Source organism: Ostrinia furnacalis, unplaced genomic scaffold (assembly GCF_004193835.3).
Source record: "Ostrinia furnacalis isolate ACB-3 unplaced genomic scaffold, ASM419383v2 OfSCF7119, whole genome shotgun sequence".
NCBI lineage: Eukaryota > Metazoa > Arthropoda > Insecta > Lepidoptera > Crambidae > Ostrinia > Ostrinia furnacalis.
Genome location: NW_021137358.1, coordinates 249,582 through 268,659, shown reverse-complemented (window position 1 = coordinate 268,659; position 19,078 = coordinate 249,582). Strand labels below are relative to the sequence as shown.

At 35.4% G+C, this 19,078-nt stretch overlaps 2 protein-coding genes across 3 annotated transcripts; one reads left to right on the top strand and one right to left on the bottom strand.

Moving 5' to 3' along the window:
* Nucleotides 1-490: 490 nt before the first annotated feature.
* LOC114363443 (uncharacterized) lies at nt 491-19,012 on the bottom strand. Its single transcript, XM_028319161.1, has 6 exons — nt 18,870-19,012; nt 18,276-18,462; nt 17,773-17,959; nt 2,721-2,781; nt 1,288-1,477; nt 491-782 (listed from the first exon to the last, which is right to left on the bottom strand). The coding sequence occupies exons 2-6, from the start codon at nt 18,454-18,456 to the stop codon at nt 580-582; spliced, it is 822 nt and encodes a 273-aa protein (XP_028174962.1). The 5' UTR covers nt 18,457-18,462; nt 18,870-19,012; the 3' UTR covers nt 491-579.
* LOC114363409 (allergen Tha p 1) lies at nt 13,636-17,223 on the top strand. 2 transcript variants are annotated; one of them, XM_028319114.1, is made up of 2 exons: nt 13,636-13,807; nt 16,707-17,223. In XM_028319114.1, the coding sequence occupies exon 2, from the start codon at nt 16,720-16,722 to the stop codon at nt 17,107-17,109; it is 390 nt and encodes a 129-aa protein (XP_028174915.1). In that variant the 5' UTR covers nt 13,636-13,807; nt 16,707-16,719; the 3' UTR covers nt 17,110-17,223. The 2 variants fall into 2 exon arrangements, with proteins under 2 accessions (XP_028174915.1, XP_028174916.1); XM_028319115.1 differs by having other exon boundaries at nt 13,726-13,807; nt 16,713-17,223.
* Nucleotides 19,013-19,078: the final 66 nt, after the last annotated feature.

Sequence of the window (19,078 nt, the reverse complement as noted above, 5' to 3'; positions counted from 1 at the left end):
ATAGAGACATGAAATTTTTGGTTTTACAAAGGTAATAAGATAGAGAATAATACAAAATAATAAAAACCACCTGTTATAGGGGCATTTTTTGGAGAAATTTAAAAAATAACCAAAAAAACACGAATTTTTAAGCAGATTTTTTTCAAAAAGTATCATTTTTTATTATTTTTTGGCATTTTTTGTGTATTTTATGTATTTTTTTACTATTGCCTGTTATTTAGCATTATTACTGTTTTTATTTTATCAGGATATACCGCTTAGTTTAAAAGTTATTACGTTTTCTTTACAATAAGTAATTGGAAGAAAAAAAATTCTATAAAAAATTTAAAAAAAATCTCAAAAATTTTTTGACCTCTTTTTTGTCGATAAAAATAGGTCTAGTTTCATCTATTTTCATATGTACACTTTAACGTGACTCACACTGTATATTAACTGTTTGAATTTTCGCCAACTTACTCTATTTATGAGGTGATTAAGAAAACAGTCTTTGAACATTAAATAAACTCTTTTAATAAAAAAATATAATAAAAATAACAAGGAATTATCCCATGAGTATATCGTAGGTTAGTTCACAATCTTCTACTCGGGTATGACGATTCCGTTGGCCCTGGCGCGGTCCTCGTAGGTCTTCCTCCACTTGCCTTCAGGGTCGAACTTGGCCGCCAGCTGTTTCCAGATGTCAAGTTCGTTCTTGATCAGGTACTCGATTGCGGTGTACGCGCCCTTCTCTTGAGCCTCGGTACACTTTGCACAGCCAGTCTCGATGGCTTCTTGCAGATGCTCTGTGGATGGAAGATGAATTAAAATTAGTAACAGACCTAATATATCCGAGAACCCCTTTGCTATAATATCCTAATGAGGTCCTATTTTCTGGGGTGGTACAATAGTAGTGTTCTATAAAAACCGGTACACTTGATTTAGTATTATTTCGGTATGTGCTATTTACTCCAAGATTTAATTTGTCTTACTAATTAATTTTACTAACTCAGTGACTCATAAACGCCTAGCCTAAATCCTTGGAAAGCTAATCTTTTTCACTGGTGTTGAGATTTTCAGAAATTCAACCCTAACGACACCCTCGTTTAGCCTTCAAATAAAGAAAATCAAAAGACGCTGTAAGAAATCTTGCTTTAACAGACCGAAATAAAAGCACACAGGGGAGGTCGTGGGGCAAAAGTTAGTTTAATAGAAGAACATCCAGTAGCATTGGTAATTGTATGACCACAACCTATAGTGTAGAGCAATTAAGTGCTTTTCCATACAATCTTCTTTGAAGGTCCACCTCACCTTTCAACTCCTTTCCATCAGGGCTGCACTTGCCCTGGCCCATCACGCAGTCAACGTACGCCTTCAAGAGACGCTTGTTCTCCAAGATCTCCTGGATGTTGAGGTTGTCATACTTGTCGGTGTATTTGTCGCTGGGGCGGGCCACAGCTGCCGCCACGCAGCACAGGACGATCAGGTACTTTGTTGAAATCTGGACAAATGGAACTTGGTTAGATAAGTGTAAAGAGTCGAGCCCCAAACCTGGCCAGGGTGGGGCCAATTCATCTGCCTCTGGTAAATTGGAAGGTTGTGTTACTGTCACAAAGACTAATGCCCGTTTTCACCATCTATCCTTAATTTTTAAGACCCCTATGGTAACACATAACAGGAATTTTGTTTTTATAGGGGTCACTTAAAAATTAGGGATTGATGGTGAAAACGGGCATAAATGACTTAACGATGATGATGCTGATGGAAAGGCAAAAGGTCATTAAAACGTAGAAATGTGATCTGTAAAAAGAGTTGGGAAATTCCAAGTTTATATCGCTGAATATCTTCTTAGCAATAAAGATCATGCCACATTTACATATTTTCGAAATGGATGCGATTGAAACTGGCCAGCTAGCAGGTAAGCAGGTATAGGTATTAGTGTAAGTTGCAGGCTTTTATAAATAGCTTGAAATCAATTAACAATTTCACTTTCAGGAGTAAACGTGAAAGATAACTCGATTAAGCCTTAAGCTCTAGACTCTCTAGATTCTAGAACTACAAATTGGTACAAATCACACGAAAAGTAAGCCAACAGATTCTTCGATAACCGATAACCTTTTGTTCATTTGTCTAAATCCACTGTTCAAAATAATTAACGAGGTTTCAAATGCACATGTTATGCAACCTTTCACCAGTTTAGCGTCTAGCTGGTTGCAATACAACTTAATTTGTATGCAAATACAATCCACTATAATGTCACTGGGGCAACATTTAGGTCACAGCTATTGAGCTATGAGTTTTATAACATAAGCTGGATTTATATTAATTATTCGCAAAGTACGATGGTGACTTTGCCATGGTGTGGTACGGATTCTGAGAAAGCACGTGGTAGAATGATGACTGAGAAATTGAGGCAATTAAATCCTCAGTAATTAGTCACATCTAGATTCAATTAATAGAATAATTATACGTTAAGTTTACATTGTAACTCGTCCTTATTTCATTGTTTTTGTTAGTCAACCTACACCTACAGTCTATTAAACTATTTCAGAAGTCACTCAAAATCTATCAATGCCGTTGTGTTTTGTCATCGTTATCAAAGAATCCCCAAAAATTAAGCATAATCACTCAAAAACAACACTTATTATATCCACAATTTTAGCAGCACATTTAAGTAATTGCCATTTATTTTGAACACAAAACTGATAGTCGGTACACCTGAAGGTAACACTAGCACAACCTACCATTTGAGTGGGTAATGACCAGTAGCCGAGTGACTTATGATGCTCGTGTGATGTACTGCCACTTTATATAGCAATTGCTTTAAAGTCGAAACGTCTAATTTGCCCCTCGTTGGTTCATTATTTCATTTGCGTACGATGATAAAAACCGCAAGAATATGTACGGGGTGGTGTGTTTTAGATATTGGATAACAATAACAAACTATTTATTTAATGAGAGATGCTGCAAGAGTTAACATATAAGGTACATGACAATGTAGGGGTAGAGCTTGAAATTGGGTAACAGCTGTGGCTCATTTGGTAGCATAACCTATGTTTACAGGCAGATATAATCGTGATTGTCCGAATTTGATACTAATTAAACAAAGATCAAGTGATTGTATTTGTTTTGTTTCACTAATTTTGTATACAAAACTTATTTCGTATCACTAAGATAAAGAGTGTTATATTATTTTACCTAGACCAAACAATAGCAATCAATTTAGACTTTGCCTGGGTGGATGTTAGGTTGTGGAACTTGTGGATTGTTAAAGCCTAATGAAAACCTAAAATGCTCGCTTTACATAGATACTCCATAATTCACTTTAGCATATTTGCCTTGCTCTATGTTTTTTGACCTCATTATACGCTCTCGATCGTAAAACATCAGCCTGTATATGGAAAAAATATTAAGGGGAAACACAGTGGCACGAGTTCTTCCGTTTTCCAAGACCGCTGGCTGACTGGACCTTGTGCATTGTAAATTATAATTATTTTATGCTTTTTACTTCTCAGAAATGTGTTATTTTTAATTTGAATTGTTCGCATGTGTAACCTCTATGTATTCAAGAAAAAATATTCTTTAGTTTATCAGAGAAGTCATCATGTACCAACTTACCAACAGTATGATTTGGTGTTTTGATTGCTAAATACTACATGTTTTATTGTTTGTTTTGTTGTCATGATATTTTGGCTACATAACTAGCGGTAATCATAACTGGCTGTAGCTGAGACGAAGTCGTATTCTTTATGAGATGACTTGTAAGTGATATTTATAGACAAAATGCATCTTCGCAAAAAGTGCAAACAAAGAATCATCAAGTCATTTAGAAAAAGTGTAATTTTATGCATTAATTCAAAAGCTTATTAGGATAGATTAAAATAGCTTAAAACTCTATGTCGATAACACCAACTTGTGTTCATCAAAAATAGTAATTAAATCTAACTCCCCCTTCACTTCCATTTTCGGTTTTCGGACTGTAATTTAGAAAGAGTGATTCTTTTAAGTTTCAATTAACAGATTTTGTGTGATTTCAGCAAACTTTGGTGGTACTTATGTCGTTTCAGCCAAATGACGTCCACTGCTGGACAAAGGCCTCCCCCAAGGTTTTCCACAATGAACGGTCCTGCGCTGCCCGCATCCAGGCTCTTCCCGCGACCTTTACCAGATCATCGGTCCACCTAGTAGGAGGCCTGCCCACGCTACGTCTTNCATCGGTCCACCTAGTAGGAGGCCTGCCCACGCTACGTCTTCCAGCCCGTGGTCGCCACTCGAGAACTTTCCTGCCCCAACGGCCATCGTCTCTACGAGCTATGTCCCCGCCCACTGCCACTTGATTTTAGCAATTCTGCTAGCTATGTCGGTTACTTTGGTTCTCCTGCGGATCTCCTCATTTCTGATATGATCACGCAGGGAAACTCCGAGCATAGCCCGCTCCATATGTATTCCGGTACTTATGTATTTAGTTAAGATTATTTAGTGCAATCAAAACTATCTATTTATTGTTTATTCGACAGGATATCTTTGTCACAGTCATTGTCCTAGTACATGGTCATGTATGTGGATGGTCAGGGCCGATCGTCACGATAAACACAAAGCATTGCATTACGATAATAGCATATAAATTGCTAGTTATTCTATTATTTTACACCTGTTAGTGCTCGCGTCTTCAAAGATATCGAAGATATTTGATATTATGCAGCGTTTTCTTAGCCAACAGGTTAAATGATACGAGTTGAAGAGGAATGCGACAAATCTGTTCGTTCTTTCGTTTTGGCTTAATGAAGTCCACAGCTGGACAAAAGCTTTCCCAAAGGATTTTCACAACTAATGGTCCAGCACCAGCTTATTCAGGTGCGAACATCACCAGACCTATAGTGCAAAATCTGTGACAGGCGCTATTTACTTCCTATATTAAAAACCTCTGCTATGGGAATCATAAGGTACAGAACACAGCACAACAGCGTTTATTAGAAACAAATATGATAGTCAGATGTCAACATCGGACTATCTATCATATTTGTCACACGACCAATTTTACCGTACATAATAAAATCATGCAAACGAATGTTTGCATTGTGCGGGGATCGAAATCTTAATATCTGGATATCTCGTCTGCTCTTAATCACTGCGCTGCGAGTGATATCTCCACTCAGAGGCTACATGTCGTTTGTTCAGCGCGTGCGCAACCACGAGCTGTCAGCCTTCGTGGTTGCATGCGTGGCTGGTTAGGCAATTTGCGACAAAATAGAATGAAGATTCAGTAGGACCATTCTGTACTATATAAAATAATGATAAATATGTAATTTTGTTAGATTCAGGCCAAGAGCTTCCTCGTTGTGGATAAAAAAAGATAATTAAATGTGTGAAAATCTCTGACAGTTTTTATACACATTCCCAGTTCCCACCTCTCGTTCCCACCGCTGTAACTCCTGCAACCAGGATCTACAGCTTGATTGCCAATAAAACCCCTGCCAGTGAAAGGTTGACCAAGGCAAGTTAAAATGTGATTGGACCCGTAAAGAAATTAATAAGAAAAAGAATCGAAGTTGGAAGCTACGTAAAACGTAATAAAATTCTAACTGTACACGTTTTTCCCATAGTATTTTAATAATATTATGCTATTTTACATTAAAAATTAAAATAGTTCGTGCACCGTAATTCGGTAGTTGGAGAACAGTCAGTTCTTCTGCAGTTGAGTTGAAAGATTCCGGATGAAGCTCGCTTCCACCTTCGGTATAATAATATAATTTTCAATCAGGCAAGAATCAGGTCAAAAGATCTCAGCTGTGGGTAAAATACATAATGAATAATCTCCTATAACATTGGTTGTTATAGGAGAATAATAAATAAAGAGTGTAACAACTAGCTCTACTGAACGCAACTGAACTGTGTAATAAGATTATCACTTCAGTAGATTACTTAATGCGTAATTAGAGGACGTTTAATTTAAAAATTCGTTGTGATTCTATTTACAAACAATGCTATTATTATTATAGGTACATCCTTCTTTTTAATAGTTTTACTTTATTTTGTTTTTCTGCTATCTTTTTAACTAAAATTAGTCTTTCTTCTGTTTTTTAGGCACATTTTTAGTTTTTAGAGAAGTAGGGTAGCGTAGAATAGGGCTAAGATTTAGTTAAATTAAATTAACTAATAACCATCAGACATTCCGTGACTAACAAATGAATGAGTTAGTTTTATATCAATACAAGAATGTACGTAATTAGTGCAAATTAATTAAAACTCGTCAGGATTTAATTAATGCAATAAAACCAAGTGATAATCTATGCATATTTTTTTCATAAAGTAAACAATAACTTATGTATTTACCTTTTACCGCTGTGGGTACCTACGCGAATTGCTTTTATTTGATAATTTGTAAATAAAAAATTATTTTAGTATGTTTACTCTCGAGGGATCATGGGAAAGCTGACCCCATGTAACCGGAATTGACGAGGGCAAAGAAGAAAATAGAACAAGAAGATTTGTTTTAACATAGGCACATAATAATTTAATATTTTATTCATAGGTGTTTATTATTTTCATAAGTTACAGTCATATTAATTTATCAAGTATAGTTCATATTTGTCTTAACCTGAAAGCGGTCATAAAATCATTGGGCAGCAGCTGATTGGACATTATCTTTAATTTTTTAATAGGACATTGGGATTAATAAAAACTGTATAAAGATTATGAGCACAATACCATTACTGACTCTACATATTTTCATTTTTACTTATGAGTATAATAGCGTTGTTGATATTCAAGATGATCTTTAGTCAAAATGTTGCTTAATTGTCTGCATATCTTCTTGGTATTGCTAATTACGTCATAACATCAAACATAGTATTCCGAAACCAGTGTTTGGTTTGGCACTAAGGTTTACTTGTAATTTGTTAGGTAACTGGACACAGGCCGAGAACCTGAAACATCTAGGTCATATTTTTAATCTCGAAGGTTATGCTGCGGTCAAAAGACTTTATGCATGAAGTAAGGTAATTTATAGAGGCTTTTGAATATTTTTTTGCAATAAAAAGTTGTTGATGATCATGCCCATAATATGATTATGCATTATGCTGCAACATTCGGCTGGACCGTGGATGATTTTTATAGTCATAAAAACTGTATTTTACGAGAAACTATGTCAAAATACTTAAGTTGAACCTAAGCAAAATAATAAATGATGGTTACTTTTAGAAAAGGGGTAGAAACAACTTTAGGTCACAAATTGCTCTTGATCTAGAGTTTCTGAGTTCATTTACAAGTCACACGATGCAGGATTATTGCGCTCTTGGAAAGTGATGATCACACCGAGCTTTACCCGGAATCCTCAACCACAGAGGAACTGGCTATATTACCTCTAACTGCCGGAACACAACAATGCTCTTAACATTATTGATATTTTTTTTTTTATCCACAACGAGGAAGCTCTTGGCCTGTATCTCACCTGATGGTAAGTGATGATCAGGCCGAAGGTGGAAGCGAGCTTCACCCGGAATCCTCAACCACGGAGGAACTGGCTATCTTACCTCTAACTGCCGGAACACAACAATGCTGTTAACATTGTTGTTATGGCGACAGACTTAGGTAAGATGGTGGTAGCTAGCCAGGCGGACTTAGAACAAGCCCTACCACCAACCAAACCGAACAGAAAAATCTGCCCCCACTGGGAATCGAACCCGGGACCTCTGCGTCTGAAGCAGGTGGTCTTACCACTAGACCACAGAGGCGGTTAGATATGGCGACAGACTTAGGTAAGGGTGGTAACTCAGTGGTAAGTCAGAATATATTTTGTTCAAACGGAAGTTGACATACCTACCTATCATGTAAATCTTAACCGGACAAGACAAACCAATTAATTACCTATAGTTAGTTTGTGATCCCGCAATTAATATTCTTATTGTGATAACAAGTTCAGATTACTACGTCATAGCGCAAAAAACCATGCACTCTCCGTTATTATTACAGCCGTAGTTTTCCGTTGGACTACTATTCAAGTGTGTGGTTTGCGCATTAAAGGTTTGCATCAATGGACTGACGTCATGGGTATTTTTTATCTAATTTGGGACAAATTTAATTATAGAGAGGTCAGTAACTTCCAGTCACTGGACGCTTAAGGGTCGTTTGGTCAATTAGTTTTTGCTGATTTTGTCTGAACAGAAATCTATAACACATTGCGACAAAGAACCCTTAGCATTATCTCTACTCTTGAATATACTATAGCTTTTCTATATTTATACTTCAGCTTAAAACCTTGTTTTAGGCAAACTTTCCATTCATTAGATTGCAATAATTAGGGGCGGTTTCCTGTAAAGGAAAAACAATACTTTGTGTGATGCAACAAAGTAATTTTGCGTCTACTTTAGCCTTGTTTATGTTGTCAGCTAATGGAAAAATACTATCTCTTAGAATAGATTTTGACAATTAATTCTCACATGCATCGCTAATAGTCCTCAAATTGCAAGAACAACCTGGATTTATGTGATTTAATCGCATATATGACGCATTATATTTTGTCTTTAGAGCTATAAAAACGGAGGAGAGGTCTAACTGTAAAATTATGACAGCTTATAGAGTGGTATCTTAGTTATTTTGTATTTTATAATATGCATCTGACCCTCCTACCTAACTTACACAAGAAGGTGCATGAGCGGGAACCTTTATTCGGTTAAGGACAGATTCTGTTTAGGACAGATTAGGTTTACGACAGATTCACTTTAAGACAGATTCGTTTTATGACTGATTTAGTACAGTCAAGAATAAAATGTTTTAACCAACGCAACGTCTCATGAATAGAGTAACCAATTGAGAATGTTACTAGGTATGCAAAATCACTTGAAACCTATGTTTCAGTTAAGCTTTTACATTTACAAATACATTAGTTTTTATTTCATTCAAAAATACCCAGTAGTTATGATTTTATAGGCATTCAAAGTTCGCTTAAATATTGAGTCCCGCCGACGGTCACGTGACCCCGTGTGACGTACATTCACAGCGTCCGCTCACTAGAAAACGGATATAAACATACTTAAATATTTTTTTTTTGTAAATACAAACTTATTATACATATTAACACCCAGACCCATCAAAGAAATTAAAATTGAACCAAACCCAAACTTGATGCGATTGTGTCGTTTTATTGCGAATTACCTTCCAGCTCCATCATTAGACCCCGATTACTATATATAATTAAAATACTCATCAACACAAAACGAACGAGCCCAAACTCGATGCATTTAAGTCGTTTTATTATAGAGTTCCTATGGCCACCTTCCAGCTCCATCATCAGATCAGCTCCATGTCATCATAATATTGCATGGTCATCCAAATCACATGTATTTGCGAAATTTCAGCTTAATCGGTTGCCTGGAAGTGGGTCTTAATTCAGCTTGCAAGATTCCACCCATACAAATATGAGCCAGTCGTTGTAATATGACGTCACGCGCATAAAATGGCGGGACGGCCGCCGCCCGCACTTTTAAAATTCAATATCTTGGAAACTAATTGACGTATCGAAATAATTCTTTCACGTGTATTTTTTATTTTTAACAGAGAATACAGAAAGCTAAAAAACAAAATTAGTGAACATTCTTCATTCCCTACTATGTAACTTAACTTCTCAAGGCAGCCTTGTGTAGGCTGCTATCATTATTTATTTACAAGTACCTCGTTATAGATATAGGTATTGATTATATTGTCATGTCTCGTTTCCTTATATCTTCACAAGTTATGTTTTTATTTGTTGTTTGCTAATAAATAAGATTCTTTATTTATTTCCCATAGGTATAGATTGAATGTGACGTGTTGACATGCTACAAAATTAATTAAACAAATGAAGAGTTTTGTAATTAGCACGCAAGCTTTGTACAGTCTACACACCAGACTATTATTTTTGTTGTAAAATCTCACTTATTATAACGGATTAAAGATCTACCATAGTGTCTGTCTTGTTGATATAGGTATCCATCCACTGTACTTAAATTGACTTAATTTCTCAATTACTTAGGTACTATTGCCTCATCCTTTTACTAGTAGTAGGAGATTGCCTGTCATAATTTGTGATTATTCGACACTAGTTTGTTTTCTTTTACTAAGGGCCGAGTTTCACCAACTTACTTAAACAGTAACAATAACCGGTGTTTTTGTATGGAGTTTGGCAGACTTTTGACATTTGTTAAAGTTTAAAGTAACTCAACTCTGCCTAACACTTGTTAAATGCCCGGTGAATAAAATTCCCGGTATAAACTCCCATAAAACCCTACAAACCTTACGTTAATCAATGCTGGTCTAGAAAAATCTTAACTGTCATTTAACTAACCAATGACTCTAGGTAGAAGTCATTCATAATGCGAAAATTAGGTAACTCCCTATCAATTGGACGTCCCTATAATCCCACTCGCACGATTGCGTAACTTTCGTCCAAGCCGCTAACGACAGCGATTTGTATACAATCTCTAATTGGCAAGTACGCCTTCATAATCGTAGCCATTGTCTACAGGCCTGCATAAATCGACACGCCTATTGTCTGCCTTCCTGTTTGTTTGTTAGTCACAATGCGGACAAAACATTTTTTGAATAAGCCGCCGAATTTTCGTAGGTTTCCCACGCGACTAGATGAAGAGAATAGGTAGAAAAGGTAGGTATTGTTGGGAAAATAAAAAAAAAATATAAAAAAATAAAAATGGAATTTATTTCTCACCACAAACAAGATACAATGTAACATGCTTACGATTAGGTATAACCAAATATGTATATGTAACCTATTTGTGGAGACTGGTGATCTATGGTAAGTAAAAAATACTTGTGTTACAGACCACCAGGTACTCAAATAAGCAGAATTTTACTATAGTCTTTTTACTATTTGATTCGTTTTACGTACGAAACGATGGTCCAAGCCCTTTCTGAACCGTATGCCGCACTGCCCGTTGCCGTGGTATCATTTTATGATGTGCCTTAGATTTAAGAGTAGAGTATTTTTTAACTGTTTGTACTGGGAAAAACAATGTCTTCAAACAGGGAATACAACACGATGATTTCCGGATTTAGAAATCAAGAATTCAACTCTCACTGGAGTCTGGAACATAGTTTATGCAGAGCACCAGAGATTTTCCTCAGTAGGTATAATATTTGTTGACATTTATCAAGATCATATGCGCAGGCATACATCTAATAAAACAAAAGCGGTAATATAATTACAGTGAATAAATTGTCATTCTTGCTTGGGGTATAAAATTTTATAGATTTGTGGATATTGCTTGCTATGATAGGGTTAGGTAAATTGCTAGAAATAATGTTCATATTTATGAGTATTTATGAGTATGGTCGGTATGCAAATAGCGACAACTAAAATGATTGTTGTTTTAATAATTAGGTATTTTAGCAGGGGATTCCCTGTTTACAACATGGTACGTACGAAACGTACCTTATTTCGTGGAGCGTGGAGCGTATCTCGCGAGATAATCGCCCCACAGTCAAACGAACACCTATTATTTTTATGGAACTGTCACAAATTTAAAGTCACGTGCATCTCACGTTTTAATCCATTTATTTATTATATTTGTACTAGCTTTTTAGATAAAGGTACTTTTGAAGCCGAGCTTCTGGAGAAGATTTTCTAAACGACCCTTTTTATTTGCGGTAGGTGTATTAGGCTGAGTCGCACCACCTTATTTTAATCGTAACAATAACAGTGTCCGGTGCTTTTTGTATGGAGTTTGACAGATTTTTGACGTTTGTCAAAGTTAAAGTAAGATGGTGTAACTCAGCCTTAGAAAAGTACCTATAATAATTGGTAAAGACACAAGATAGATCAATAGATTAGCACCGGTAAATCTGCGCTGGTCCCATGCAAATGGCCAAGTGACTCAGCACAGAGTAGTCGCCCTTGTGTCAAATATTATCCTGTTTTATTCAGATTACCGTCACGTCAACCTAAACTGTTAGTAGATGACGTCCGTTTTGTCTTTGCTTCCTATTTTAGCCGCATGTGACTCATAGTTTCTAGGGATCCGCAGGATATTGATCATAATGGAACCACTCAGGAAAATTGAAGGGTCGGTAGAGACAACATAAAGAGTTCAACTACAAGATCTAGTCAAGTTTAGGACAGTCAACAGAACATTTGATGAAACTAGCACCTATTGGAACTAGTAATAAAGATACCACATCCGTAGTTTGTATCTTAATAAGACGAAAGATGTTGGACTCCCCAAAATGTTTACTTTTGCAAAGACACCTATACTAGTGATAACATACAGTAGACTACTGAATCCATAGACCTTATTTATGATTGACGTCACCTCAAACAGAACCCTTAATTGGTTCTTTATTTCAACACCAGGAAAAATCTTCGCCTAAGGATAAAGCGATTGTTATATTAACATCTAGGAAGTACCTCGCTTCCGGAGAGATGAGGAAATCTGTAGCAAACATTACGAAATTTAACTCATTAACGCTCAATGAGGTTAATTTTATAAGTATTGCAAAATCTCAAGGATTTCCATGGATGAAAAAACGGAAGAACAGGCTTTGTGACGTGTTCGAAACTTTGACTTTGGGAAGCTTAATCGGTAGTAGAATGGCGTTACCTGAAATGATAAAGGTTTTCCATAGTTATTAAAAAGCTTTTTTTATCTACAATAACGAAGCTTTTGGTCTGCATCAAACCTGAACAAAAGTGATGATCAAGCCGAAGATGGAAGCGAGCTTCACCCGGAATCCTGAACTGCAGAGGAAGTGGCTACCTTACCTACAAAATAAGGCAGATCCTACTTTTTATGACAATGATCCTACTTTTTCCGAGTAGGTAGGTACTTACAAAAAAAAAAACAGTTCTGGAGGTTCACAATTCTTGTGTAGGTATTGCAGGGCATGAATTACATATTAAAAAAAGCTGTCCTTCATAAGTGCCTATCTATAGTGAATTTTGAGCTTCGATGTGTCAGATGCCACAGATTTTCAGTAGAATTTGATTCTATAATTGAAAAATTACATTCTCTAGAGCTACTCGATGAAGTTAGCTGTTTATAGTATGCAGATGTATTTCGTCAATACGTAAGGACAAAGATCACACAATATTAATAGTTCTAGCAAATACTAACGTTTAAATAAATACATGTGAGATTTTGCATGTATTTACGAACCTCTTAGTCGTGTAACATTATGTAAGTAAATGATACGATTCTGAAATTATTTTCTCATAGATAGGAATAAGCATAATTGTTAAGTTTTTCTAAACTAAACGTAGATTTGAAGCTAATCGTTTATGAATGAATGTTTGCTACTATTTGAACGAATTCATTAATTTTGGGATGTCAAATTCGTTCAGGATTTGACGATAGAGCAGACACCATCATTGTATGGCTCAATTTCCATATCACATGTAGTGTAAGGGTATCTGACTTTCTCGAAATCTAAAGCTTTTGTTCCAGGCCTCTTGATTCCACTGCTGCAACATACGTTTAGCTAAGATCAGCATGATAGTCAATGAAAACCCAACCAGTAAAGGGCATGTTTTTCAGAACTTGAAAAATATGCGTAGGTTTGACACCAAGTAGTCCAAATCTTGAATAGGTATTCAAAACAGCCTTCAAAATCTGTGGTTTCTTCTTCCCCAGTAGTGGGCTCATCTTTACTTACATAACAGATTTATCAAGTAGAGTTCACCGAGATCATCTGAGCTCACCCATTGTTTATTCAATATTGAATCTGTGTGCATTTACACGTCACAACGGTTAGTTAATACAGAGTGCAGTGGTATAAATGTCCCGAGGCGGCGGGTCGTCGTCACAGCCCGACGAAGGGTCCCCAAGAACGAACATAACTTAAGGTAAGTTATCTACACTTCAAGGTTAGCATTGTTTATTTATTAACTAACAGGTTGGATTATCAATTAGATAGCAGTTACTGGAACATGAAGTTACCCTGTTTAATTGATATTTTTGTAGGCAAGTTATTGTGGCTAATTAGTTAGTAAAGGATTTATTTCTTATCGCTAAATAGATAGATTTTCATGCTGTTTTCACTATTCTTTTGGTTTTTGGTGGTATATTAAGTGTGATCACGTTCAGTGCTTTCATTCGTTTATTTTAATATGTAGTTTTAAAAATGAGGTCTAGTTGAAGTTTTTGAGGAAAATATTTCAAAATGTACCTTATCAAATTTGAAAAATATAAGTAGGTAATGCCTCTGGTTGGATCACGACGTCCATTCTTTGTAGATGAAAGCAGAATTAGCATTTCAAATGCTAAAATCCTAATAAGCATTGTCTCTTCGATACACAAATATGTATTTCTTTTATTTATAGTCATAATGTCTAAAATGCTCAGTCGTATTCATAATTTTCACATTTATCACATTTAACGTAACATAAACAAATCTAAGCTAAGAGTACCTACTTTTATTAAACTAATTCAAATTTATCCCATATGGCTTAAGCGAGATGATACAATCAAAAGAATTACCACTGTAAAAATATGCGAATGCCACTTTTCTTTAGAGATAAAAGCTTAATTTCTTTATTACAGCATAACTGAAACTGTTTTTCACCATTCTGACAATATTTTTATGTGTCTATTTTGTTTGCCGGTAAATCGAAAAAGTAAACATTATGTATAGACATTAGACTGCCTTTACTGCAAGGAAAATCTACGTATAAAATGTAATTAAGCAATAATTATCATATTTTCATAAACTTTTCTTTCCATATTTTGAAAATTAATTACAAATTGAAAAGTAAAATTATCTACCAAAAAAAAACAAAGCGTTGCCTATTAAAAAACTCATAAAACTCATTTATTTTTGTAAGTAGGCTTTAAAAAAGCACTTTTATTGTGAGAAAAATCTTTACTGAAAACCTTAAATACAGCAATTTCATCACATTTTCATTTTCATTGGCTTATGTCATTAGTTGACGCCATCCTTGTTTATTGAAGTCGTAACTTTTTGACCTTTAACTCTCCACCTCTGGTTACGAGCTACACCATACAAACACGTGAACAATACTGCATTCGATCACAATTCTTGTTAACAAACCATTAAGCAAGACAGTTAATTAATTTTTGGCTTTAACTAATGTTTTGATGCTTTATTCCGTTGAAAAAACTGAATTTTTTGCAATAGTTCTTTTGAAACCACTGATGGAACTTCTGTCAAAAGTGTAAAAAAGACATTACAATAATAATGTAGGCTTAAATGATTAAGTTAGTTGGTAGTAGAAGTAAAGTTAGTTCACGTCTCTGCTTTAGCCTATTCAGGTGTCCCAAACTGGTAAGGTAAACTTTTTTAAATGTTTAAAAGTGACCTGAAAAATGCCTACTTAAAGATAAACATAATATGACGTAAATTTAAGATACGCCTCACGTTATAAATTTTAATCAATTTAATTTTATCGTTTTAAATGTTGGGATTGTTTTTCAGTAACTCAAAATTTCATGCATTCCATTAACGTTATCTATGAATAGCAAAAATCATTGCATTATTTATAATTTGTTTAGCTAAAGACAATAGCCATGAATTCATATAATAATATACAGTACCTACGCATAATATAGAAAATTACGTAAACAAACTTTACAGATTGATTGATGTTCCCTAACTAGCAGGCAGGCTGTCAAATATTTCGCTAGTTTAACTTGACTGCTGCCTTAACAGGTGATGTGACATCCTAATATCCCATACAATAAAACAATGGGCAACCAATCATTGTAATTAAATTATTCGATGGAGTCAGTGTGAGAACACGTTTCCAGTCACATCGTATTCATTCATATATTTTTTACTACAAGAAAAATCTGTGTGTTAGTGGTGACAGTTAACTGTGTGTTTTTAACGTCAAGGTAATCAATATTGACTTTACTAATAGGGAACGATTCTGAAACAGCTCTACTTAAATTGCACCTGGGAGACAGGCTACATAAACTTTCCTTTTTAAACCTAAAATAAGAGTACGTAGCATAGCATATAGGGGGAGATATACTTTAATTCATTATAATATGGTTATTGCTTAGTGTTTGTTATCAGTTAAATGAAAAAATATCAAGGCAAAAGTAGGACTATTTTCCATTAGATGTTTGAGTTTGTACATTATAATTTTGTAGGTTTTATTAAAGTGGTAAGCTTTCCACCATGACATCTTATTGGTTCTCATAGGTATGATTTTGTAATAAAAATGTAGAGTTTGATATGCTTTCGACTGTAAATGACTGTAATTAATGACAGATTTCAAAACACTGATTTTAATTACTATCATTCATTTTTATTAGTTAATTGTAAAAATAAACAATCCCTGCAATAACTGAACACCGCGTTGATTGACTTGTTTTTAAAGGACTACTTACGTAAACATTTTGGAAAGCTGTTCGCATTTCTGTATTTCCTCTTGGTAAATAATTTCAAGTTACATCTGAATCCATAATAATACCGAGTACCTACCTGCTGATTGAATTACAGCCTTATTACAGGTTACAAGAAAAACAAGTTATGCAATGTAGGTAGTTTTCACATCATGATTACTTATCAGCGAGAAGGCTCCTAACATTAATTGATACATAGAACTCGTAGACATGCAAAATGCAAATGCCCACTGCTTTATCCGTATGCTGTAATATTTTTCACAAAAAGGCCTTCCTGATGCATTTGTCGTAGACAGCCATTGCCCGTTGAAGCTTATGTCATCTGCTGAGATTTTGAATCGAAAGATTAATCAAACTGACCTTAAATTCTCTTAGTTTCAGATCGAAGATGAAGACATTCGTGCTCCTCGCCTTATCGCTGGTGGTGGCGGTGGCCTACGCCCGCCCTGGTGCCCAGTACACCGATAAATGGGACCACATCAACGTGGACGAGATCCTGGAATCCCAGAGACTCCTCCGAGGGTACGTCGACTGTCTCTTGGACAAAGGCCGTTGTACCCCTGATGGAAAAGCCCTGAAGGAGACTCTCCCCGATGCTCTTGAGCACGACTGCTCCAAATGTACTGAAAAGCAAAAGGCTTCTTCCGACAAAGTCATCAGGCATCTAATCAACAAGCAACCTGACTACTGGAAGGAACTTTCTGCCAAATACGACCCCAACAACATCTACCAGGACAAATACAAGGACAAAATTGAAGAAGTCAAGAGCAAGAACTAAATAAGTAGGTAGTCGCTTTGCATAAAATGCAGTTTACAAAATTGTGATAACGGTGATAAGGACGGTGTTAAAGACTGTAAATTGGTTATTTATTAAATAAAATTATAATTTGGATTTTGTCTATATTTTTTTCAGTTTCCTACAACAGTTTGTAGATTGTTGTTAGTTCCCAGTAATTTATGAGAGAAAAAGTTATTATGGCTGACAACTTGCAAGCTAACAATAATTATGTAGTTACCACACGCGACTCCTAGTTATGTCAATTAGGTACTCGTAGAAGCACTAAGTAGACGATGAATTAGTTTGAACTGCAAAACGGATTTTTTTTAAATTGATAAGTACAGATACATGTAATACGCAATGTACCTACTTATTTAGAATCTCCAAAATATGGCGTCATGATGATTTCTTCTTAGTGACCTAAACCTGTGATATTACTTCCTAGTAAAGAACAGGTGATCTACTCTAAAATGTTGTTGATCTTTGAAAAGTAACATAAACAAAGTAAAATAAATTTAGGTACTTCATCTATGTTTTTTTAATAAGTCGAATCACTCACCACTCTATTAGTCTGTTACCATAAGTTTAAAATTACATTTTGACGCTGTGTCACGCCGTTCCTTTTATTATTATTAGAGCAAAATCACACACGAATGAATTATTTAGTCTTTTTCCTCTAGGAACTTGTTGAAAGAGTCCCTGAACTTCTTGTCCTTGTCGAATTTATCTTCTAACTCCTTCCACGAGTCCGGGTGCCTCTCCATCACCGCTCTGATCACCTTCTTGATAAGAATCTTTTGCTTCGGCGTACATTTGCCGCATGACGTTTCCAATGCTTCTGGTATGACTTCTGAAATGAAATAAGGTAGGTATTTCAGAATATACTGACAAGCAAAGAATCTTTACTTCCCATAACATTTATTCCACTTATTTGGTAATACACAGTACCTACCTATACCTACACAAAATATTTGCATGAGATGACGCCTTTGCGTACTTACCTACCTATTACCTACGCGAAAGAAAGATTCTTAAAATCAAAGATATTTTTATTCAAAAGATGACGTAACCATTGCAATAGAAATAATAAGTATTGGTAAACATTTTCAAATGTAATAGGTCCGGGTAACCAACTAGGCCTATATCTACGGCAATTTCTTACGTACTTTTGAAATCCTTAGCATCTGGCGTGCAAGGTCCCTGATCCAGGAAGCACTTCGTGTATCCTTGTAGGATCCTGTCGTTCTCGAGCAGCGGCTGGATATCAAAGTCGTCGTACTTCGCGCTGTAAAAGTCTGCAGCTGCTGTCGTCACCATTACGATCATGCAGAAATGTTGAGGGTGCATATTGGACTGAAACCGTTATGTTCAGATTTAAAACTACACTAATTAACACTGATGAAAGGAACTTGAGGAATTTGCATGTATGAATCAATTTGCAACTTCAAATCGGTTTTGCTAGGGTAAAGAGTTGAATCTGCTATTTTTAAAATCGTCTAGTTTTGGGGAGTTTTCAGTCTGTGATTAAAAAATAAAACTGAAAATTAGACTCAATGCAATTGGAGCAAAATTTGAATTAAATGAATGAGAATATCTTTAACGATAATTGACAAAAACAATAATATTTTGACATTATATTATATTATTTTGTTATTCCTATTTGATAACTATTTAACTAAGCTTATTACGTTCGAAGTCACCGAAGCTTATTTATTTCAAAATATTTAACATCGTTCAAGGCTATAAGAACTAATATCTACCTATTGTCATAAACGAAACCAGTATAATTAATTCGGCACTTCACTGAACTCCACTCTGAATCTTTGGCTAGAGCACTGCGTCTGAAATCTTAATCTGAAACAGACTTAATGACCTGCACAACTGAGTACTGACCGTATGTGGGAAGTTCCCTAGTTTATATAAAGTTGGCTGTCATTGTCCATAAACGCTTAAAGCAAATAGGCTGACA